Genomic DNA, 24550 nt, shown 5'->3' with positions numbered 1-24550 from the left:
GGGTCCGGCGAGGAAACATCACAGCTCAGCCGCCTTGACCGTGTCATGTGGTCCCGCCGCGGCCGCTCATTGGCCTGCTCGTCGGACGCTGGGGAGGGCCGGGAGCGCGCCTGCGTGCGCGCGCGGCGGGACTGAAAGCGCGCGGCTGTCGCGGGAACGTGCACATCTCAGCTCGGCATCGGTCGTAGCATCACGAGTTCTCAAAACTTTCATATTTAATATATATACATATTTTATTTTATTTTGCCAGTTTTTCGTTTTACAAAAACTTTTCTTTTTGCACTAAGAAAAAAGAATTATTTTTAACCATGCAAGGTAAGTTAAGCATTTCTGTTATTACGTCTGCATTTTGAAATATGAATATTTGTAAGAAGATATAATTAGGCTGACTTCCGGCATGCAAGTACGTGTTGTAATTTGAAAAATTCCGAAACTCATCAGGAGCTCATTAAAACCCTACTTGAATTACGCAGGAAGTTTTATATTAAATAAACTGTCTAATCGTGATCCTAATCACCCTTCGTCGTGACTGAGACTAATTAATTGTGGTAACAGTTTGCAAATGTTACGTGATTTCGGTCACGTGGCCTCCTTACCCGGCACATTAACCTTTGCGGATAAATTATTCTTGGAAATTGCACCCCCCCCTCTCCAAAAAAAAAAAAAAAAGGTGGCCCATGCCTCCAGGTTGAATTTTAATAAGCTGTGAAATTGCTGAGAAGACTCACCTGAGTTCTAACCTCGCCCTTGCCTTGACATTGTGCAGTTAATCACATGCACAGGCTGGGGTCAAGAACCAACAACAAAAAACCTGATCACTGTTGGCTTTGCTGTAATTCTCCTGTTTTCCACTCCATTAGACCATCCACCACCCCCCCACCCTTCCTTCTCAGCTCCATTACCTGTGTGGCTTGTAGATTTGCCAAAATGTTTACTACTGGCACTGGGCTATTTTAAGACGCCCATAAAAGCAGCGGATTCTTTGTGGGGTTTTGCCTCCAGAAACCGATGTGTTTTTCTGCCATTCAATGTGTGCGCTGAAGACCGGGGAACATTAAGCCGGCAATAAAACTATCAGTCTCCTGGACAGCTGAGAGGCAGCTGTTGGGTCCCTGACCACCACAGACGCTTTTTTTTTTTTTTTAAGCCGAAGGTCTCCGGTCTTCTTATTAATCTTGTGGGGATATTCAGAATATGGATACAACCACATGAACCTGGTGATTTAATGGGCTGACTTTCTTTCAGTCAATCATGCCAGCTGCATAGGTGCAATCCCATTTTACAAATCTACAAATGGCATTGCACCTATGCATCTGTATGATTTGCTGCCACGGGTGAGTATATCTCATCAGTATATCTCATGATCAAGCAGTTACACAAAGCATGTCTGATGAACTGGATAAGCAAATGAATAGCAATTAAAGAGCATTTTTCATGCAAGCCTGAGAGCCAAGACAATGTGGCAAACTGTTAATTAGTTAAGTGTGATTCATGAGAAATTAATCTTTCTCAAATTAATTCGTATTAGGATTGTGTTAGGGCTGTAGGCATGGATTAGCCTAAGTGCACATCTTCTTGCATCCTGTAAGCGCTGCATCCTTTTCCTGTGACCCATTTTCACACCTGCTGGCGACACCTGCCCTGTGTGTTTGGCCAGCATGAGTGCTTCGGGCCATTGTGGCAAAGAATCACTTCTTTTGCATTTTCTGGTGTAGAACAGTTCAAAAGGGAGCATTAAATACAGTGAAGTGATTGTCATTGTGAAACACTGCAGCACAGCACACGGTGACACAACAAAATGTGTCCTCTGCTTTTAACCATCACCCTTATTGAGCAGAGGGCAGCCATGACAGGCGCCCAGGGAGCAGTGGGCAAGAAAGGGACCCGGGGAGCAGTGTGTGGGGACGGTGCTTTGCTCAGTGGTGGTTCTGATTCGAACCGGCAACCTTCTGATTGCGGTTCCGTTTCCCTACCCATTTGGCCACCACTTAGGTGAAGAATCAGAAGTTCTAAATATAAAAAGAATTCACTCTACATGAGATTTACATTTAGATCAGTGGCCTGCTTAACATTCAATGAATAAGAAGGTTGCAATGCGCAAAAATGAAACATATTTGAGGGCAGACTCCGTTTGTTTGACTGCAGCTGCTTTCACCCGAAACTCTGAAGATCCTTAGGGATCATCTCCACTTGCACTATGGGAATTCATCTGAAGAAGAGGCATTTTAAGCAGCGCCATTTGAAATGCCTCCCCCACAAAGAAATGCTTGGAAATTCAGCACACATTTCTTAAATGCCGTCAGAGCGAAGGACGGAACAACTGAACAACGCACTTTCCTGCTTTTGTGTGTGAATCGTTCACAGTATACAAACAAGTAATCTTCTACCGGGCAGTCAGGGTTGAAAATTCCTTTTCTGGAAAGGCTCAACGTTCCACCTTCCTTATCAGCTGCTAAGCATTGAGAATTTCAGGCGGTCCCAGCGGGGACACAGTAGGTGGTGTTCACTGCAGAATTCCTGAATTGCCACGGTATTCTTCCATTAGACATGACTGAGTCGATAATGGGACTTGAGGTTTTTGTCAATAACTCCCGCTCATTGGTCAATAATCATCATTTTTTTTGTTGTATGTATTTCAGGGAAACGCGGTGGCAGTTGCTCAGCATCTCTAAGTGCTTCATCAATCATTCATTCCCATTGAAGAAGAAATTCCATAATTGGCAGATAAGATAGGGTGTGTTTTTTTGTTTAGCCTGACTCAGGTCTGTTCTTTGTCACTTTTTATCTACAGGAGTCACCTATGTGATAACTTTCTGTCACTGCGCCGGCCTTCTGGATTCTCTGGAATAGAGCGTGAAACGGAATTGTGGGAGAAGTAAGATATCCGGAATGAGGATGAGGAAGTTGAGACACAATACCAGTGATGTTGGACGTGGATGACTATAGTTTTCCATGAGATAAATGAAAGCAAAAGCCTGATGATTCTTTTTTTAAACGTGCCCGTACATTATCTGGAGGTTGTCAGATCATCACTGGAAGCACAGATGCCCTGAACATCTCAAATTAATGTGACTCTCCATCCTCCTTCACTTCTTAGTCAAGGAATTTATTTGTGTCCTGGTGTCACAAACTCATCTCCAGATCAACCTTCCGGTGTGTTTGGAGCACTTGGGGCTACCCAGTGCCCAGCAGGGCGAGGCAACCTCTGCTCAGCCGAAGCAATGGACGTTGAGGCAAGGTGTCATGCCTCCTCCCCCGTGGCCACACCATGTCGAGTGATGTCCTCTACATCGTGCTGGAGCTGCTGATCGCTTTGCTCTCCATTCTGGGTAACGTGCTGGTCTGCTGGGCGGTGGGCCTCAACAGCAACCTGCAGAGCATCACCAACTTCTTTGTGGTGTCTTTGGCTGTGGCGGACATCGCTGTGGGAGTACTGGCCATTCCCTTCTCCATTCTGATAAGTACGGGCTTCTGCGCCAACTTCTACGGGTGCCTGTTCATCGCCTGCTTCGTGCTGGTGCTCACTCAGAGCTCAATCTTCAGCCTGCTGGCTATCGCCATTGACCGCTACATCGCCATCAAGATCCCACTGAGGTGAGTCACGTGTAGACAAGGGCATTAACGACTTCGGACTTTTCAAATTGATTTATTCATCATGCACAATTCCAGCGGTCAATTTTGCATTTTAGATCCCCATCTCTAGCTGTCCTTCAAACCTCCCCTCAAAAAAAAAAAATTACACACACACACACACACACACATATATATATATATATATTTATTTTAAGAAAGTAGAATATAAACATGTTTTCAGTTATTTCACCTTTTTTTGTTAAGTACATAACTCCACATGTGTTCATTCATAGTTTTGATGCCTTCAGTGAGAATCTACCAACGTAAATGGTCATGAAAATAAAGAAAACACATTGAATGAGAAGGTGTGTCCAAACTTTTGGCCTGTACTGTATATGTGTGTATTACAGTATTAAAGTTTTAATATCTATAATATATTTTTTAACATTAAATCAATATTACTGTATTACACACACTTCATGTCATTTGCAAAAAAAAAAAGACATGACTTGTCGACTTCTCTCAGGGGTCATCGACAAACCGGCTTTTCTGTTAGTGTAGAAGTTGTTGGAATATGACCAATTTTAACCATTGTAGGTCACTGGTTAGTGGAGCAAACTTTTTCCCAAATTATGATTGTGTTTGGCAAAGTGCAGATGTCTCAATGTCTGACAATATTTCACAAAATGTCATACAATTGTGGTCTGCATATACCATGTAATAGAGGTGCTGTCATTACTGACCCTGATATATTGTATTTACCTTTTTAAATAACGTACTTATTTAAAAAGTACTTACCATTCCACGGATGTAAACCTTGACGTTAGATGGTAGGAGCTATTGATGTATTATATACTGTACAGGCCAAAAGTTTGGACACACCTTCTCATTCAATGTGTTTTCTTTATTTTCATGACCATTTACATTGGTAGATTCTCACTGAAGGCAACAAAAATATGAATGAACACATGTGGAGTTATGTACTTAACAAAAAAGGTGAAATAACTGAAAACATGTTTTATAATCTAGTTTCTTCTAAATAGCCGCCCTTTGCTCTGATTAATGCTTTGCACACTCTTGGCATTCTCTCGATGAGCTTCAAGGGGTCGTCAACTGAAATGCTTTTCCAACAGTCTTGAAGGAGTTCCCAGAGGTGTTTAGCACTTGTTGGGGTCCAGCTCACCCCAAACCATCTCGATTGGGTTCAGGTCTGGTGACTGTGGAGGCCAGGGTCTCTACTTTTTGTTTAGTACATAACTCCACATGTGTTCATTCATAGTTTTGATGCCTTCAGTGAGAATCTACCAACGTAAATGGTCATGAAAATAAAGAAAACACATTGAATGGTGGTAGTAGGGGGTGGTAGTAGCCTAGTGGTTAAGACGCTCGCCTGAGAACCAGAAGACCCAGGTTCAAATCCCGCTTACTACCATTGTGTCCCTGAGCAAGACACTTAACCCTAAGTTGCTCCAGGGAGACTGTCCCTGTAACTACTGATTGTAAGCCGGTCTGGATAAGGGCGTCTGATAAATGCTGTAAATGTAAATGTACATGAATGAGAAGGTGTGTCCAAACACTGCCATGTGTTTTATATTTGTTAGGGAGTCTTAGAACATCAGGTTTGCAGGAACAGCAAAGTCATCTGTTATGGACTGTCTCCTAGAATACATCTCCACTTTAAAGAGAAAATAATGAATTCAAGCTATTCCTGAATAAACGTCTAGTCCTATAAGTGAATGGGAAGATCTTGCCTTGATAGTAATTCCCAAGAGGTCAACTCACCCAGGAACGTTCAGGCTAATGGTTATGACATGCGACGTACCCATGAGACATCCCGTTCTGTTTTTAAGATTTTCCAGTTCTTCAAGCCCACTATGTCATCATTTATTCATTGAACATTTAGTTTTCTTTCCCTTTTTCAATTAATCATGAAGCTGTGCTCAGTCCACCATCTCCACCCACCCATCTTCTGAGTGCCGTTTAGCTCCGCGCTCTGTATCATGAGCTCGCACGCACGTTGTAATGTGACACAAAACAACACATCAGATTCTTACTCCCAGCTCATTTGATTGCCTAAAGCGGAGCGGCAGAATGTGTGAAACGCCGGAGAGCGCGATTGTACGCCCCGTCTGCATGACTGTCTGCCTGTCCCTGAGGCCTGAGGCTGTTTTCTCAGTCTTTCCTCTCTGAACTTTAACATCTCGAGAATGTGACAGAAGCAGGCCAAGGAACTCAGCTGTGCTCCCACACTGACAAAAAGGCCCTCTGAAAATAGATCCTTCCTCGAGCCGCTGACATTTTCATATAGCGTTTCTTAATTTTATTATCCCAACGAGAGCAATTCGCCACAGGATTTGCCGAATAAATTACAAGTTTGTTGGTGTTTTTTTTTTTTTTTTTTGGTAAAAAAGGAAGACATTTGACTTCCTGGCTTGATAGAATTTTCTCAGTCCTGTTTGTTTTTGCAGCCTGTGATAAATCTACTCCCGTCCTCGCGGCTGCGCCCTCGCAAGCTGTTTCCAGTCTCGGTGTGTGCTTTGGCATAATTAAAGTGGGTGATAGATGAGAGCCGAGTTTGGGAAGCGAGCTGAGTTCCTCTCGTCTCTCTCTCCTCAGGTATAACAGCCTGGTGACCGGACAGCGAGCCAAAGGGATCATTGCCTTCTGCTGGGTGCTGTCTGTGATCATTGGCCTGACCCCCATGCTGGGCTGGCACAGGTCAGCACGCAGGGCCCACGCGAACTCCAGCTGTCCCCAAGGCATGATGAAGTGCTTGTTCGAGGAGGTGGTGGTGATGGACTACATGGTGTATTTTAACTTTTTCGGCTGTGTCCTGGTGCCATTGCTGCTCATGCTGGCAATCTACTTGTGCATCTTCATGGCGGCGCGCTACCAACTCAAGTGCATCGAGCTCAAGGCCGTGCCAGGAGACCTGAGGTGTCGCTCCACCGTGCAGAAGGAGGTCCATGCGGCCAAATCGCTGGCCATCATCGTGGGACTGTTCGCAATCTGCTGGCTACCACTGCACATCATCAACTGCTTCACCCTCTTCTGCCCCGAGTGTGCCCGCCCTCCGTCCTGGATCATGTACAATCGCCATCATCCTTTCCATGCCAACTCGGTGGTGAACCCTTTCATATATGCGTACCGCATCCGCGAGTTCCGCAGCACTTTCCACAAGATCGTTCGCACACATATCCTGGGCCACCGGGACCCGTTGCCCACCAGCGGCAGCAACCGCACCTCAGTCCGCACCAGCGTGGCCGATTCCTGGAGCCTGAAGGTCAACGGGCTTTCACGGGACCTCTACGCTGAGTGCAGCAGCACCACCAGCAGCTGCGAGAGCTCAGAGCCCTGCCACAGCCACCGACCTACTGGGGACGGCTGCCGGGGGGACGCCGGGCCGTGTCCTGCGGCTTCGGTCCCTCACAGGCCGAGAGCTGGCGCCCTGCCGGAGTCTCCCCTGGCCGGACAGTGTCTCCAGCTCTCCCCCGACGTGCAGGACGGCGGGGATCTCAGGTCCTCCATGCAAGCAAATTCCCAACCACACACACTGTCCGCTCACTGCCCAGAACTCGCCAAAGTTTCCTAATAGACCTGAGAGCTTCACTAGTCACGTAGCTTCTGTGAGTGGAAACAAGAACACTGTGCATACTGAAGCCTACTGCTGCTTTCTTTGTCCGGGATTATTCCAGCGTTAGTCTTGTCCCTCTAAGGAACTGTACAAAGCAAGGTCCCTAAACCACTAGAGACATTTCAGCACAGCCCATCCCCCCCTGGACCCTGGTAATTGTCTTCAGTCAATTTTTGTATATCTGCATAGTGACCTTTTTTTGTTGTTTGGTATGTGTAACTTGATATATTATATTTTTTTCTAGTTTGGTGATTTGCACCTGGTTAGACTGCAACATTTGTTTTATATCTCTCTATTTGTCCTTAATTACATGACACTCGTTTCCTAAGATGCACATGTTGTCAGATGCTTTTATCGTATATCAATACATCCATTTTAATTGATGGCACCTAACTAAATGCCTGGTTTAAAGACACTTAAAATTAATTGCTTTTCAAAACAGTGGTGCGTGTGTTGGTGGTACGGTTTTCACAGTTGCATTCAGATCTGTCGATCTTCTCCATCCTTAAAAGTCAAGTTAAAAAAAAAACTGCACTCTGTATCAGTTTATGAATAAAATTCATAAATGGCCCAGTGATGAATCGTGTAGGTCCGGAGGAAGTGTTACCCATAGCTAAAGGACGCCACAGTTTACAGTGAGCTCTGTCTGTGGCCCTCATCCAAAAATGGTTGGAGTTTCTGCCCTGAGGGACACTTCCTCTCCAGGGTTTATGTCCACAATCACACGCTTTAGGGTCCTATGGACTTTTGGCCTCCTTTTCCCAGCCTTTCCCAAACCCCCAGAAGATTCCAGGTTACAGTGTACTGCATCTAGTCCCCATGGGCAAAGCGCGTGCATTAGTGAGTCAGGTTTTTATTTATTTATTCCTCTCGAGTAATCTGTTAATCCGGAAGCCCAGGGTCCCAAATATTTAACTAAAGAGCCTTATTCAGAGCCTATGAGATTACAGAGCTATAGTCCACATTCGTTTGTCACAAATAAAGCTTAAGATTTTATTGAATGTTAGCCAAAGCAGTATTTGTTTGTCTCGTTTTCCTGACAACAGTTTTAGTGCCTAATTCTGAATGTTTATTGCAATTACCGTTGGTTTTGTTGATATTAGGTTATGCTGTGATTAATGGGGATGGAAATTGCTCTCAATTTTATCTGAGAATGCAGGCCATTAAATGGCTAATGATATTCACAGAACATAAATAGATATTAATCCATTAAGGATTTTAACTGCCAACAAAAGCTAATTATATCTCAGCACAAATGATAGTTAACAGAACACGAGCCCGTGTCCCATGACAATCACAGCAATGCTTACAATGACGCAGATGCCACGGGGAACACACTCTCTCCCGGTTATGATTCTGCTGACCTGAAATGATCTTTTCATATCAGTTAAAGGTCATCATCAAAGGTCATCATCAACTGACCATATGTGTGTAAAACCCTGCATCATGAGAGCATAACACAGTCCAGTCAAGTGTAAAATGGGCAGAATATTCAGATCCTCCCGCACGTTTATGTCAAAATCATCAAAAAACAACCAATAAGAACACAAACAACACTGCGCTACTGAAATGGTTCAAATCTTTCCAAACATGAAGGATAGTGCATTTACATTTCCAGCATTTATCAGGCGCCGTTATCCAGAGCGTCACGGGGACAGCCCCCCCCAGGAGACGCTCAGGGTTGAGTGTCTTGCTCAGGGACACAATGGCAGTAAGTGGGGTTTGAGCCTGTGACTTTGGTGTCTTCTGCTTCACAGGCCAGTAGTGTGTTAGCCAGTAGGCTACTACTATTCTACCACCTTGCCTATGTCATTAATAGCCAAGGACAGGGGGAAAGGTTTTTTTTTTTTTTTTTTTATCCATCCTGATATTTAATACCATAAGTTTAGCATAAGAAGTAGCGATAATTCACGCTGTTACATTGCAGCCTGCTGCATGTCATCATTATGTCACCTCAGCTCAGACTATGACTTGTGTCACTCTGCTCTGTGAAATATGGCTAAATGTCAGTTAGCTTGTTGTATTTTTGTGAGCCACAGTTTCTCAAAAAAAAAACAAGCTATTAGCGTTAGCAATGAGCCAAGAGAAATACTGAAGCAAATTCAGCTTCTGTGTTTCTCATTTAACCAACGCGAGGGGCTCCTTCTTTCTTTTTTCCCTCACTATTTCCTTCGCTGGATTCACTATTGTGCAATGTTGTCTTCACCAAAAACATGCCAGAACTCACTGACAGTAAAACGAGCAACAAGGACCCATTCGCTTCCCAAACTCGACTCCATGGAGACAAACAGGCCTAGATTTTCCACACAAAGGAGAAATAAAGGACATTGCTCTGTGAAAAGGAAGTTTTTAAGCAACACGATGGCAAGCTAAGTAACATTCGCTTGTGCACGTACTACGCACAGTGTTGCCATTCATCGCAGAGGCTATTCAGAGTTAGCGGCTCTTTGTCGCTACGTGTGCTTGTAGTCAACAACACAGATTTAACATCTCCCCCATTGTGCCAATGTGTGCACAGAGAAGAAAACACACGGGAGCGCTGCTGTGAAGTCATTTCGTCTACGAGCGGCCACGTCGTAAATGACACGACGGGAAGATGTTTGTCGCTGTGCTGTTCGGGGGTGAGTGTAATGCTATTTTTTCAAGGAAATACGCTTCAGTGTTTATGCTTTAGGCTGTACTGGTGGATTTCAATGCTTCATTTATCACGCGTCAAATGAGTAAAGAAACGTTCTTGTTCATTTTGAAGCAGGTAGAATGGAGCTATTCAACGTCAACTGCAGGACTGTAGCCTTCGTCCATAATTTAAAAGAGAGGTGTGGTGTCGATTTGCAAGGTATGCATCATGTTTGCATCAACTGTAAAGAAAAGAAATACCCTCCTAACTAACTATCAAGTCGTGATGCACATGTCTCTGCTTCAGGTAGAGCATTATAACAGCTGTAAAAAAAATGCCTGCTGGTGATTTCTGACTAGGCACCATAAGCACCTCCAATACTGACCACTGCTTATAGTATTTTGGGACTGTGTAATTTGTATTGTTGAGAGTAGATCATTTAGGTCAAGTGCATGTTAGAATACTGTTTATAGATTGAAGCGATTCTTGTTTGTCCGGAAACAGACCCGTGAACCTCTGAGTGTTTTTTGTTCTGCAGACAGTGTCGATCTGATGGATAAAACTGGAAAGCTGATGAACCTGAACGAGAAAGGACAGAGCTCAGAGCCCATCGGCAGCATTCTGATGGAAAGGCAGACCTACATCCTCATACGAGTGTCTTGTGAGTCACACTCTCATATTTTCCTCGCATAAATCTCAGAGGAATCTCAGCGTCCATGTGTTTCTCATTCATTTGTGTGTCTACTGAGACAACTACCTCTTCCATGAATTGGAAGCGTTATTTCCCTTAGGAACATAAACTTTGCTTCCTCTTTTATTATTATTCCTCACTACTTGGATGTCTATGTCTCGTCTGGTCTGTGCATGGAGAGCTCATGTGTTTAACGTAAATGGCACTGCCAGTGGGTTTTATTCACTGAGAATTTCTTTCTTTGTACTAGGTGGCGATGGCCATGGAGATCTTAAGTATGAGCCACTTCTGAAGGACATGAATAAGAGCTATCCAGAGCTAGCAGGTGCGAAGTCATACGCGCATGTGCCTTGCGTAGTTCAAATTCTATATTAAATGAATGTGTTTTACATATACATTACACATATCTCCCGTGTTTTACATAAATAGGCACATTAACATTATTGATTAAGTAGGTCCCCCATTTTTGGGTGGTGGATCACTCTTCTCAGCGTTAGTGCCGCTGTATTGATGATGGCCTTCTACCTAAATAAATTTTGGTCTAATTTAAATACAGTGTTTATTTGGGAGAATTTATTACTGTAGGGTGCTAGTAGCCTAGTGGGTAACACACTCGCCTGTGAACAAGAACACCCAGGTTCAAATCCCACTTATTACCATTGTGTCCCTGAGCAAGACACTTAACCTTAAGTTGATCCAGGGGGGACTGTCCCTGTAACTACTGATTATAAGTTGCTCTGGATAAGGGTGTCTGATAAATGCTGTAAATGTAAATGTGTAATAGTCTACAAACAGGTGGCGCCACATATCCACTCATCTAGGAGAATTGAGAAATCTGTTTTACGTTATTTATGAGAATTGGCCACTGCTGTTTAGTGCACATACAGATATTGTAAGTGAAATGTGAGTGCAGTCAGTTTAACGTGCATCTAAAAGGTGCTTATAACTAAGAAAGTGGTCAAGTACGAGAGCAAAGTTCAAAGTAGGTGTTACATAACCACCAGTCTGTTATGTTAGATTTTGTTGCCTTTTGTTGCAGAGGTGCTGAGAAAACTGTCAAACCCCAGTAAGGAGCAGGACAGAAGAAGCGGTCCTCCCAAAAAGGGCTCCGTCAGTCTGAGCAAGAGCAAGCCCGGCGTCGGCTCCAAGAAGAGTCAGGAACACTGACAAGCAAACATCAGATATTTACACTTTATGGACGTCCAATGTCTTTTTTTTTTTTTTTTTTTATGCCTGTGGGTAGAATGGAGTTAATGAATTGTCACGATCCAAAACCATTTACATAAATCACACAATTGTACATTCCTTCTATTCCTTTAAATACACAGTGTTTATATACAGATTAAACAGCAGTATGTGTCCGGGGTGTCATTATTCCTTCATAACTCTTCAGTGTGCATTATCATTCATATGTTGCATATGTATCTGTATGCACTGTTATGATAGCTTGTTTTTACATTTGAATAAAAAGAACACTTGTTGCAGCAGTTGTTTGTGCGGTGCATCTGAAATGAGGTTACATATTGAGGGGTGGGTGGGGGAAACGCTGCAGTTTGTCTTTAACCGGCAAGTGCAGTCAAGACCACCCACTCACCCAGAAACCCGCAGCGAGGCACCATGTCGGCGTCCGAGTTCGAGTCCGTGGAGGCTTCACTCAGCAAGTACATTTCTCCGGGAGACCTGGACGAGGTCCGCCGCATCCTGTACGGGAAGCAGACCAGGTGAGGGAACCCACCATGACCGTGAAAAGCACCGCGCAGCGGGGCCTGAACACGCGGACTCGGCCATTGCATAATGAAGAGCGCGTTTGCATAACCGGACTTTGTCTCACGGTTCCCGAGGAAAAATGTCCCCTCTTAACATGGCTTCAGGTCTTCACCTCTCTGTTTCTTTCTCAGCCCCAGTTACCCCAAAAAGTCCATCTTAATACCTGTATTGTTAAAATTATGTTGATATTAGTCATATCTCACAGGCACCATTATATACTTCTTTTGTTGAAAAAGTATTATCGTGATTTGATTAAATGTAGAAGGTGTAAGAGCAGTGATGTTGGATTCTTTTCTATTCTTCGATCGCCCTCCAAAAACAGGAAGTTGGACTTTCCTCAAAGTGCCACAGATGCTGCAGCGGAGCGTGGTTTTGATCTGCAGGGCTGTGTTTTCGAGGCGTCCTCCGAACAGCTCAGACTGCCCAGGATCGTCCGTGTCGGACTCATTCAGAACAAGATTGTTCTTCCCACTGATGCTCCGGTGCTGGACCAGGTGATGTAGACCATGCATCCTGCGTTCAGTGCAGCCTTGCAGCACAGAGAAGGCTGTAAAATGCATCACATGACCAGTTTGCTGCGAAGAAAGTGTCGGGATGCATGTTAAAAGGTGCAAATCTCTCCCTCAGATCGCAGCGCTACACAAACGTGTGGGTGAGATTGTCGAGGTAGCTGCCATGTGCGGCGTCAACATTGTCTGTTTTCAAGAGGCATGGAGTAAGTCTAATCCATCTCTTTTGATGAATTACATCCCAAATATACCTAAAGGTCACCAATCAAGAAAATGTCACTTTGTGAGATTTAACATTAATACAAGTTCCCCTAGCCTGTCCCTGCAGTGGCTAGAAATGGTGTAAAGAGTGCTTTGGTCATTCTGTTTCACCATTCAGAGAGCGGCAGCTCAGGTAGTCAGATCTGAAATTTGTCCCCTTATGCTGTATTGTGCACTTTCTCAAGCTTTTCTCATTAGCAATTAAATCTAAAAAAAAATATGTAATGGGACCTTTAGCCATTTAAAGATTACAATGTGGTGCAAAATGTAATCAGTATTACAAGTGCATATTTTACTCACAATAGAATACAATAGAAAGAGGGACATTTTGTTATGTCATGAAAAAGATTAGTTAATTTGTAATTTGATTGCAGGTTAGGGGGGCAAAGGGCTGGAAAAGTAAGTGTCATGACTGGGTATAAAAAGTGCATTTTAGAGAGTCAGCGTCTCCCAGATCTAAAAAGGGGCAGAGGTTCTACAAATTGTGGAACAAATAATGATTGCTGACATTAAATTGCAAAGACTATGCTTGCATATCTGAAAAGGCACCATCAGTGCTGAAAGGTATATCACATTTGTCTTATTCAGAGAAGGCATCCATTTCAGATTTCCGTATTCTGTTGTGTATAAAATGTGGGTTAATGAGTGCATTGCATTCTGTTTTATTTGCATTTTATACATCTTTCTTTTTTAGAACTGGGATTGCCAACAATTACAATTATGACCATACAAGGCCAATAAATATGACAGTAATATTTACTGAATTTCTGCAGAAGTGTATTCACCCTTTTCCCACATTTAATGTGACACAAAACATGTTAAAAATAATAAATCTCTAAAAAAAAAAAACAAGTCTATTACTAGTAGCTCTAATGGCTGGTGAGTTGGGTTTGGAACGCTGCCATTTGAGCTGGGGTTGTGCAGTAGAGGAGTGATCACCAACCTCAGGTTAGTTGTACAGGAAGGAAGCTGGCTAGAATTGGGTTCGACGAGCTAGGGTGGAGATGAAGCATCAGAGGCGAGACAGGAAGTGGCGATAACATCAGAAGCAAAGTCATAAGGGAAATTCCAAAAGAGTCAAAGGCAGTCAGCTTGATCTTGATCTACCTCTTCGCCCCCCTTTCATACTGTCTGTCTTCTGGAGGAGGGATGCATCCAGGATGTCCCTCCAGGGAACCCAGAAATGTTCTGGCCCATGGTCAACACCCAGACCCACTCCCCAGGTCGGCTTGTCTCTTCATGGAGGCCACTGTCTGGTTCAGAGCCTAGTGGACCAATGTGCGGAGTAGTTGGCGTAGCCGCAGGTTATGTTCCTGCGGTCCCCAATACAACAGAAGATTAACAGGGGGACCATGGTGCCCCTCCCAGACGACGTGGGTAGCAGTCTCGATGGCCATGGGTGACCAGTACTGTTGTCTTGCCTTGGGATGGAGGCAGGCCGGTAATGAAGTCCAGAGACATGTGGGACAAGGGACGATGGGGTCAAGGCATGGGCAGCAGGAGGCCTTGAGGGTGTACCATGTTGACCATGTTGGCGGTGCAATTTTGGAAAGTTGCTACATTGTCTGTCACATCACTAGGGAGCCCCGGCCACCAGTTGAATCAGTTCTTGGGTTCACTGTTGGCCAGTGTGTCCCACCCTAGGGTCCCACCCTAGCTCGTCATGGTGGCCACAGTGTAGGACTTGAGGACAAAGCAGAATAAGTATGTATATGCACTCGGTGGCCTCTCGTGAAGATGTCTGGTGAGTACTTCCTGGTGAGTATATTGTATGGGGGCCAGGATGTGGGTCATTGGGACGATGGTGTCTGGGGTGGAGTTGCTGTCATTCTTGGCATGTAAACGGTATAGGGCGTGAGCCTTGGTATTTCGGGTGTCTGAGTGGTACAACAGGGTGTATTTAAAGCATGTAAACAACAGCCCACCTGGATTCTCTGGGAGTTCCTGGTTGTAGAATTCCGGGGGGGCTATGAATCGTTTGGACATTAACCTGTAATGGGTCTGGCTGGATCCCCACTGGTCTTCGGGCAGGTTCTCTTCCAGACCACACCCCTTCTGCTCCACACAAAACCAGACCATGAATCCCAGGCGGTGTTTTTCCTTGACTGCCACATGCAATGACTCTGTGGTGTTTCGTTACCCCTGACTCTCTACCCACGAACCTTGGATCCAGTTGACCTCTGGTACATCACAGGGTGGGGTTCCAACTGCAGAACCCACTGAAGACACCAGACCCAACACAAGATCACCTAAGTAAGAATAGGCCATGCCCCTTTACCCATGCCTCCAAGCAAAGCCACATGCCAAATGGCAAAAAGGTGGTCAGAAAGGAAATACCAAAAGAGTGGTTGGGTCGAAGGCCAATGTCTTTCCTGAAAACGGCTTACAACAAACATGATAGATATCAATGAATGAGTTCGCATTTGATTTACCACTTCACCCTCTTGGACCCTTCTGATTCAGCGGGGTCGGGGTGGCCTTGGTGCCCTCAGATGGCTGTTACCGCCCCAAATCGCATGCATTCTAATTGTTTAGTGGTAATGTGTTGTTATTATATGCAGCAAATTTGCTGTATATATTTCATGTATACTAGCTGACATGCATGTTTAGACCTGGGTATGCTGTATTGTACAAATAACATCTCAATGGTGAGGGAGTTGGAAATGTATTTATTTATTCTGCATGATTTTCATTATCAAGCTTGGGCTGCCTCACTTTCTATTTGTTTTGGCTGCTGCATGACATTTTGATGTGATCTGATGAAAGAAAGTCCCATGCTCTAACGGTACACCCTGTAGCATCACATCGGTCATGGATGTCCCTCAGCGGCCCTTTGCCAAGGAACAATCCATAGTCCCCTACATCCAGCGCCGGATAACCTCGCTTACTGCTGGGAAAATCAACAGCACACTTGGGGATTCTCTTTTCCTGATTTCCTTTGTCGCCATATAAATAAAAAAATACAGAAAACAAACAAAGAAATATTTCTGTTTAGGAATGTCCTTGTTGCAGGATGTCTGCTCCAAGGCCTGGAATTCATACAGAGTTCATAAACTGTTCTTCTGCGGTCTGTAGGAAGGCTGTGTCATTCAAATCTGTGGTCTGACCTACAGCGATGCCTTTTGCTTTCTGCACCCGTGAGAGGCAGCCTTGGACAGAGTTTGCAGAGTCTGCTGAAGATGGCTTCACCACACGCTTCTGCCAAGAGGTAAAATAGCTGTGGGATCAGCAATGATACATTTCTGACAGTATTGCGTGTGCTAGTGACCCATTTTACAGCCTGTTTAAAATATAATGCTAAATTCTAAACAGTAGAAATACATTTCTAATGTTAATTGTTTTTCTGCATCAGCTATTCCCAGCCAGCCTAAATTATTTTCCCCAATAGCCCCTAAAATTTTACAGACATTCTGTTTATCATCACCTGCCCTTGACCTTTTAGAGCCATTCATATTAAGTCATACTATATACTATTTATTTTAACAAACTGTACATATAATTGCAACAAAATCATATTTTTTCGACAATTTCCCTCCGGGGATCAATAAAGTACTACATCTGTCTGTCTGTCTGTCTGTCTGAATCCCAGTGATATACATGTTTTTGTACGTATTTCACACCATGTGGGGAAGGATCCTAATAACATTTTTATGCAGTAATGACGTCCATCCATGCACCCAAGCACATGAACTCAGAACACTGAGTTCACCTGCTTTAAATATTTCCCTTATGTAATAAATGTTGGAAATTGCAGGGTATTCTGATGGTTCTTTTTTTATTATTATTAATACAGTATATAAATGCAAATTACAGTCAATATTTCAGTTTATCAGCACACACAAGTCCTCACTCCTATTTGTGTATTTGGTCTGTATAATTTGTAGCTGGCCAAAAAGTACAACATGGTTGTGGTGTCCCCCATCTTGGAGCGAGATGAAATCCACGGCGGAACACTCTGGAACACGGCGGTTGTGGTGTCAAACTCTGGAAAAGTTCTTGGAAAAACCAGGAAGAACCACATTCCCCGTGTTGGAGACTTCAATGAGGTCAGTCTGAACCTCAGGATTTGCCAAAAAAGAAATATTGGGAGACAATCTCTCTCGCCGAGCCAAATTTCTTCTGACCTATCCCACATTGTTTGGTAACCATTTCTGACTGACTAATCTTCTCTCGAGAAACCCCATGGACCCTGCTGTCCAGGAACACAAGATGACTGTGTCTGGCAAAATATGATTACGCAAGAGCAACAAAAGCATTTTGTGTATTAGCTTCAGTGTGAGTTACAGTAATGCCCAAGCAAGGGGACGTCTGATGTTTCTGTAAATGTATCCCAGCCGGGATTCATTGTATCTCAATTTGATTTAGATCCTGGAGAGCATCTTCTGATATCTTGCTTAGTCGGTCCTGTAAATAGAACGTCCCGTGATCACATTTTCTCATCACTTCACTGTGGGTATTGATTGATCTTGATGATGCAGCTGGTTTTGTGTGTGTTGATGCCACCATTTTAAAAAATCCTGTTGACCACATACTACTATGTGTTCTAATGTTGTCAATTATGATTGCTTCAACTTTACATTTTCTTTAAGCAGCAAGATACGTGGTCTATTTTTGGGAGACTGCTGGATTAACGAATGGATGAAGACAGCTCACTGGAAACACACAAGAACAGGCCGCTAAAATTATTTTCTCTTTCCATGGGCAGTCCACTTATTACATGGAAGGAAACACGGGCCACCGTGTGTTTCAGACACAGTTTGGGAAAATTGCTGTGAACATTTGCTATGGACGCCACCATCCTCTCAACTGGTTCATGTACAGCATGAACGGTGCAGAAATCATCTTCAACCCTTCAGCCACGGTCGGAGAGCTGAGGTGTGTTGCCACGTTCTGCCAATTTTCATAATATGAAGCACTGATGGATAGTATCAATTATTTACATTTACTAATGCTCATTACTATTCACTAAGCGCGTTGCTGGTTCACTAGTGTACGTCTATGGCATTTAGCAAGACAAAATGGGGTTTGAACCTGCAACTTTGGTCCATAGGCAAGTGTGTTACCTATTAGGCTACTACCAAGATAAAACCATCCTTATGATTCACTTAAAGAGATTTAAAAAGACGGAGCCTCTTGGTAGTTATCTTGAACTAGAGAAACTAACCATCTTTTATTGTTGGTGTGCAATTGTTTATCAACCAGAACAAGATATTTAATGATGTTTTATAATCGTGCAGGAGTCATATGATTGACAGCTCTCACCCACGCATCCATCCTGGATGATTTAAACATGCTGTACTTTTTTGTGTGATCTAATAATTTATCTAAATCTTGAGGATGCCTTTGACAAAAGTCAAACTCTTCATCCAGAGCACTGCACTAAGCGCCAGTTTGAAAATAGTGCCCTATATGACGTCATTACATTACATTAACAACATTTATCAGACACTCTTATCCAGACCAACTTACATTAGTAGTTACAGGGACAGTCCTCATAGAGACACTCAGGGTTAAGTGTCTTGCTCAGCGACACAATGGTAGTAAGTGGGGATTGAACCTGGGTCTTCTTTTTCAGAGGCGAGTGTGTTACCACTGGGCTACTCATTATTATTAAAGTAATTGAATGTATTTATCCTTCAGAGGAAATTATAAATTTCATAATATAGTCAATACAGAGATAATGTTTTATTGTGAAAACGTAATATAATGTATATGCTTTGATACTCGTCTTTCTTGCATTCAGATTTAATCAAATCTGTGTGGCTATTTCATTTTTCCTGTTATGCTCCTGTGTTTCAGTGAGCCAATGTGGCCTATTGAAGCAAGAAATGCAGCCATTGCTAACCACTGTTTCACCTGTGCCATAAACCGAGTTGGAACGGTATGTAGGAAGAGAAATGTAACAACATACATTCAGAATACGGAGATGGAACATCATGTCAAATATGGCCCAGCAATTTCCCCAAAATCATATTTTTTTTGTTTTTTCTCTCATATTTGTTTTACATAAAATGCACATTGTCATGTCTCTAAGGACCACAAATGCACATTTGAAAAAAACATCACCTTATCAAGGATTCATTTCACTCAATAGAGGATTCTTTTCCCTGGACCGCATAATTTGAAATCTGCATTATTACCACCTTCTTTTGAAAACGTGCACCCTGAAACACAGAGGTTATTCTCGACTGTTTGTGAATGAAACATCACCATCATCGTTTTATGTGGCGTCGCTCAGAGCTGATGTCCTAATCAGTGCTGCCCTCTACTGCCTACACTATTTAACCTCAGTATTAATCTTGTTGCAAGTCCGCATCTGCAGACCACGCCCATGCCCTTGAGCCAACATCATCAGTATGTTTAAATCATAGCCCTGCACAGCCCTACATTCGTAACTCTTTCGTACGTGCACTGATTAGCCTAATGCAGTGTTTCTTTTAACTGACCTGTATAAAATTACCAAACGATTCTCCACATCCTCTCTACTGCAGGAGCATTTCAAGAATGAGTTCACCTCTGGGGATGGGAGGAAAGGTGAGTAAACTATTTCTAAATGAAAATGCAGAGCGTTGAGAACGCTTTATCCCATGGTGCACTGCACCAGCAGTGTGGTGGCAAGTGGTGACGTGCTGACCAGCGCGTGCTTCGGGAACAGGCCTGTTGACAGCAGCCGTTGTGAAGGGGTGTCAGGTTGCCAGAGAGCGTCTCCTTACATGCTGTTAACCACTCCATACCTCATTACCATCGTATTATGTAGCAGGGGGAACATGGGCCTCGTTCACTATAAGGTTACACGTGCACGTATCTGTAATCTGAACAGATCGGCTTGTGCAAACTTGGGTGATTTGTTCAGTAAGGAATTACAAGGTTATTCAAATTTGCATGATTTTAAACTGCCGTACTACAGCGCACCACGAATTTGGACACTTTTATGGCTCGAGCTACGTGGCCGCGCCAGATGGTAGCCGTTCCCCAGGCCTGTCCAGAATCCGTGATGGGCTCCTCATAGCAGAACTGGACCTCAACCTGACCCGCCAAATTGGAGACCAGTGGAACTTCAAGGTGCCCCATCAGTCTTTGCGTTTAAACCAGAGGTAATGCAGAGTTGGCTCACCCTACATATGGTGTGCATGTCTCTGCAGATGACGGGGAGGTATGAGATGTACGGCGAGGAGCTCACCAAAGCGGTCCAGAATGACTTCAAGCCAAATATCATCAAGGAGTAGAACATTGGAGAGGTGTTTGCTGATCATGTACAGCTATGATTTAATAAAGGGGAGGAAAAATACAATTAAACTACACAACAAGGTCTTCTTTATTGATCACATACTGAAAATGCAATGATAGTGTTTCATAAAAAAATTAACTCCGCAATTGAACATTCATTTTGCTCTTTTAAAAAAAAAAAAATTACAAATTAATCATAGCAGTTTGAGGCAGAAACAGAAGGGGGAGCCAAATATATTAAATAGTACATAATCATGGCTGGTACAATACCATAGTGCAAAAAAATGCATACATGAATCAAAAACACTCAGGGAGTGGGGGGGTAGAGGTCTTTCAACCTACAACCACCCACATTCCCATCTGAAATCTGCTGTACTGTAAGGTTTTTAAAAGAAAGCTAGCTGGTTCATTTAAACTAAACCAAACTTGCTCATCTATTTTGTAGATGTCAACATTGTGGATGAACCTTAGTACACATTAGGAATGAAGAAGCATGGATCACACATCCCGAAAAAGTGAAATAATGCTGGCAACGAGGAGGATGCCGATGTCTTAAACTCAAATACCTTCAAGGTTTCAGCTGAGAACACTTGAGTCGAATCAGTCGCATACAAATCAGAGAAGCCCTTAAACAGACTTTTATTTTCAATACTGTAAATCTTACTGTTATTAGAGAAGGTGTCTGTATAGTTAGATTAAGTGATTTTTTTAACTGTTCTTAGCAAGGCGGTTCACCTCTGACTTGAAGACATGGTTTAATGACTAGCAAGGATGCACTGAGAAGATGCTGTGTGGACAGGCTAGACATGGAGGAGCAACAGCACCAATCTCGTTTTCCGTCATTTTACACGTAGTGCCGACCTGGTGTATTGCACAGCTCTGGCTCACCTTGTCACTTTTTGACATTAGTTGTCGTAATCTTTACCTGAGATTTTTTTTTTCTTCTGAGCAAGCAAAACCTCTGTATTTTCTTGACTATTAAAAAAAAAAAAAAAAAGTTACGACGAACACACAATACGCTGAGGAGGTGACACACGAAAAGCTTAAAGGCTATGGAGATTACACCATAGATTTTGAAAAAGCATCGGTTCCATTGCGGCTTCAGTACATTTCATCCCCAAACGGCTGTGAAAATCCCAAACACTCATTCAGAGATGGACAAACTGACAGCTCACTATACCTGTTATCTAAAAAAGGATACTAAAAAGGCTATAAAAGTAGGCTGTGTTGTGTGGTTTTTCTATCATGTATCAACTACTGAATGTATTTGAGTGTTTACCATTGGCTAGCACCATAGCATATGGAGATGATACTGCGGCGGCATTTTCAGACGCATTTTAGCTCCGGACTGGACAGCTTGAGGTGAGGCCCGCTGCCTGCTTTCTACCAGGACCACAGGAGTCTTGTAGGAGAAACGACTACCAGGCTAGACAGCCAACCACGTAGTGAAAGGGCCTTGATTCTAGGACTGAGGCAATCACCCGGACGAGATCAGCTTTCTTTGAAGACGAACAAAATGTCCTCATCAGTCCCGTAGCTCCTCCTTGCCTCTTCAAAGTTACTGATGCTGGTGCAGCACACACCTGGCAAAAAAAAGAAGTGCTTGTGTCAAATATGATTTTTTATTATTTATTTATTTTTATTTTTTTTTTACAGCTAGCAGCTTAACCACTAAACACTCAAGTTGAACAAAGGGCAACAACAGGGGCAGTGGTGGCCTAGCGGTTAAGGAAGCGGTTTGAGCGAAGCACCGTCCCCACACACTGCTCCCCGGGCACCTGTCATGGCTGCCCACTGCTCACTCAGGGTGATGGGATAAATGCAGAGGACAAATTTCACTGTGTGCACCGTGTGCTGTGCTGCTGTGTATCATGTGTGACAATCACTTCACTTCTAAAGTTTTTTTTTTTTATCTAAACAAATAAACATTTCATTTCAAAATCTGAAAATAAGCAACAACAGAATTTGGTGTAAAAAGCATTGTTGCATCAGGTGAATAACAGAGTCTTATTATCGGTTTTATTGATTGTTAATTGCTGATGGAAGTCGTGCTGCGTAGAAAGAGCACTCACGGTCAGAGTACGCCGGGTTGTTGTAGAAGATGGAGCCCGTGGTGCGGTTGAAGCCGCACACCACCACAAAGTGACCCTGGTATTCCGGCTTCCTGCAGAAACACTTCTGGCCCACGGGAAGAAAGCAGCAATATTTGACCGGCGTCGAGCAGAGCTCACACACCAGCACCACAGCGTTGACCAGAACTATAGCCACATGGCCCTGGTCCAGATGGGCCTGAATTTCCTGGATGGTCACAGAGCTGAGGGAGGAGACCACCAAAGGTTACAAACTCCAACTTACATGTTACCACGACGATGAGTCACTTACCACTTTTTCACCACCACACCCTTGCTTTCAGCCTTCAAAAACAAATCATTCACTCTGTCCTCTTCAGTGTCAAAATGCTTTCTGTAGAAAGACTAGGGATGGAGAAGAAAGTTCAGTGCACATCCTCTCAGAGCGCTTTCACACCTTACTTTGTTTGCTTTGGTCCGAATCAGTCGGTGAGTTTTAAACATCGTATCATTTTCCTCTTGCTCTTGATTCCAATGAATCACTTGCATGGGGCAGTGGTGGCCGAGTGGTTATGGAAGTGGCCCCTTAATCAGAAGGTTGCCGGTTCGAATCCCGATCTGCCAAGGTGCCTCTGAGCAAAGCACCGTCCCCACACACTGCTCCCCGGGCGCCTGTCATGGCTGCCCACTGCTCACTCAGGGTGATGGGTTAAATGCAGAGGACAAATTTCACCATGTGCTGTGCTGCTGTGTATCACTGAAAGCTACATCAAAATGTACCCATAATTCACCAATCATGTCAAAGCATTTGGTCCTGTTTTGATTCAGTAAATGTTCACACTGGGCAAAAAAAAAAAGTGATTGTCATTGTGATACACTGCAACACAGCGCACGGTGACACAACGAAATGGGTCCTCTGCTTTTAACCATCACCTTTGGTGAGCAGTGGGCAGCCATGACAGGCGCCCGGGGAGCAGTGTGTGAGGTCGGTGTTTTGCTTAGTGGTACCTTGGCGGATCGGGATTCGAACCAGCAACCTTCTGATTACGGGGGCGCTTCCTTACCCGCTAGGCCACCACTGCCCCAGTGTGAAAGTAGGTGCCCATAACATTTCAAGACAGAATCAAGTCATACATTTGAAAGTGCAACTTTAGAGAACTCGCACTCAAAGTGTATAAGCGATACCTGATTTCTGAATCCCTTGTCTACTCCGAGTGTCTGTGTGCAGAAGCGATGTCTGACGCCCAAGTGGCACATCAGATAGGCCAAATCAATGGTCCACACACTCTCGGTCAGCTTCAGTTCCCAACAGGCACCCTGGAAGTCGTCTTCACTCACAGGGTGCAGATACCTGGGCAGGGGTTAAAAACAAACAAACAAATAAACATACAAATAATAACAATAATGAACCGGTTCGAAAAGACCTATTTGCAAACGTCTCACTTACTTGAGCACCATTCTTGAACAGGCCAGCCCACAGTCCCAGTGGTACTGCTGCCGGATGGCTGGTACTTTCAACAGAACGACATCATCTGCCAAGAGAATGTCGAATTAAAAAAAAAAAAAAAAAAGTCATACGCGTTCGAGGGCTGATACAGGAAGCCTGCGGCTGAGGAGCGATCGGGTAGCAACCCGGGCAAATTAGCATTAACACTCCCCTCGCGTTCAGATTAATAAATTATGCGCGTCTGGGATTAGAAAACCAAAATAAAAAGCACTCTTAAAACGTAAACTAGCCGGAGACGAATTGAGTTTACCCAGCTGGCGGTGCCGACATGAAGAAGTAACGCGGTCTCGCAAAGACGCTGACGGCTCGTAAATAATCGCCACTTTTCCCCCCTTTATTACCTGTCATTCTGTGCGTTTTTTCCTTCGCCAGGACTTCTTGGAGGAAGAACTTTCAGCCTCAAAGCGTGTCAACGAGACGCCAGCCCCGGAGCAGAACTGTCGCTGCTCGGTTTAACCGCGCACCGCGGCGGCGCGCCTCTCCCGGCTTCGCCGTATCCCGCGGCGGGAGCGTGGCGGACGGCGGCCTCGGAAAATGACACGGAAACGCGAGCAGAGAGGCTCATGCCAGCGCTACATATGTCCGGTGCGCCGCGCCACGCCTGGCCGCCGCCGTCGGGCGTGGAGTCGTGTTCTGGAAGCGGGTCCCAGCCCCGTCTTCTGCACGCTGCCGACTTCCGGGTCCGTGCCATGCTG

At 44.1% G+C, this 24550-nt stretch overlaps 4 protein-coding genes across 6 annotated transcripts; 3 read left to right on the top strand and 1 right to left on the bottom strand.

Annotated features, from left to right (window-relative positions):
• Positions 1–141: 141 nt before the first annotated feature.
• Positions 142–8293, top strand: adora2aa (adenosine A2a receptor a). The gene is made up of 3 exons (XM_028996186.1): positions 142–315; positions 2792–3594; positions 6190–8293. Exons 2-3 carry the CDS (start codon positions 3269–3271, stop codon positions 7163–7165), a joined length of 1302 nt encoding a protein of 433 aa, XP_028852019.1. The 5' UTR covers positions 142–315; positions 2792–3268; the 3' UTR covers positions 7166–8293.
• Positions 8294–9723: 1430 nt separating this feature from the next.
• c8h22orf15 (chromosome 8 C22orf15 homolog) lies at positions 9724–11875 on the top strand. Of its 3 annotated transcripts, none has more exons than XM_028996938.1 (5): positions 9724–9828; positions 9957–10043; positions 10363–10485; positions 10766–10840; positions 11555–11875. In XM_028996938.1, exons 1-5 carry the CDS (start codon positions 9804–9806, stop codon positions 11680–11682), a joined length of 438 nt encoding a protein of 145 aa, XP_028852771.1. In that variant the 5' UTR covers positions 9724–9803; the 3' UTR covers positions 11683–11875. The 3 variants fall into 3 exon arrangements, with proteins under 3 accessions (XP_028852771.1, XP_028852774.1, XP_028852772.1); XM_028996939.1 differs by having other exon boundaries at positions 9781–9828; positions 9960–10043; XM_028996941.1 differs by lacking the exon at positions 9957–10043 and having other exon boundaries at positions 9729–9828.
• Positions 11876–12087: 212 nt separating this feature from the next.
• Positions 12088–20353, top strand: upb1 (ureidopropionase, beta). The gene is made up of 10 exons (XM_028996021.1): positions 12088–12236; positions 12605–12776; positions 12910–12997; positions 16166–16260; positions 16937–17098; positions 17758–17927; positions 18852–18933; positions 19544–19586; positions 19960–20114; positions 20195–20353. The coding sequence occupies exons 1-10, from the start codon at positions 12133–12135 to the stop codon at positions 20276–20278; spliced, it is 1155 nt and encodes a 384-aa protein (XP_028851854.1). The 5' UTR covers positions 12088–12132; the 3' UTR covers positions 20279–20353.
• gucd1 (guanylyl cyclase domain containing 1) lies at positions 20350–24530 on the bottom strand. Its single transcript, XM_028996022.1, has 6 exons — positions 24197–24530; positions 23796–23880; positions 23534–23699; positions 22662–22753; positions 22352–22593; positions 20350–21862 (listed from the first exon to the last, which is right to left on the bottom strand). Exons 1-6 carry the CDS (start codon positions 24201–24203, stop codon positions 21771–21773), a joined length of 684 nt encoding a protein of 227 aa, XP_028851855.1. The 5' UTR covers positions 24204–24530; the 3' UTR covers positions 20350–21770.
• Between the last annotated feature and the right edge of the window lie 20 nt (positions 24531–24550).

Source organism: Denticeps clupeoides, chromosome 11 (genome assembly GCF_900700375.1).
Source record: "Denticeps clupeoides chromosome 11, fDenClu1.1, whole genome shotgun sequence".
Taxonomy (NCBI): domain Eukaryota; kingdom Metazoa; phylum Chordata; class Actinopteri; order Clupeiformes; family Denticipitidae; genus Denticeps; species Denticeps clupeoides.
This window is presented reverse-complemented; position numbering and strand designations above follow the sequence as displayed.

Coding starts and splice junctions, on each gene's coding strand:
- adora2aa (XM_028996186.1), top strand. CDS start 3,269: ATGTCGAGTGATGTCCTCTACATCGTGCTGGAGCTGCTGATCGCTTTG. Junction 3,595..6,189: donor GCCATCAAGATCCCACTGAG/GTGAGTCACGTG, acceptor CTCTCTCCTCAG/GTATAACAGCCTGGTGACCG.
- c8h22orf15 (XM_028996938.1), top strand. CDS start 9,804: ATGTTTGTCGCTGTGCTGTTCGGGG. Junction 9,829..9,956: donor TGTCGCTGTGCTGTTCGGGG/GTGAGTGTAATG, acceptor TTCATTTTGAAG/CAGGTAGAATGGAGCTATTC. Junction 10,044..10,362: donor GTGTGGTGTCGATTTGCAAG/GTATGCATCATG, acceptor TTTGTTCTGCAG/ACAGTGTCGATCTGATGGAT.
- upb1 (XM_028996021.1), top strand. CDS start 12,133: ATGTCGGCGTCCGAGTTCGAGTCCGTGGAGGCTTCACTCAGCAAGTAC. Junction 12,777..12,909: donor ATGCTCCGGTGCTGGACCAG/GTGATGTAGACC, acceptor TCTCTCCCTCAG/ATCGCAGCGCTACACAAACG. Junction 12,998..16,165: donor CTGTTTTCAAGAGGCATGGA/GTAAGTCTAATC, acceptor TCTGACCTACAG/CGATGCCTTTTGCTTTCTGC.
- gucd1 (XM_028996022.1), bottom strand. Junction 23,700..23,795: donor TGTTCAAGAATGGTGCTCAA/GTAAGTGAGACG, acceptor ACCCCTGCCCAG/GTATCTGCACCCTGTGAGTG. Junction 22,594..22,661: donor GGTGTGGTGGTGAAAAAGTG/GTAAGTGACTCA, acceptor CTCCTCCCTCAG/CTCTGTGACCATCCAGGAAA.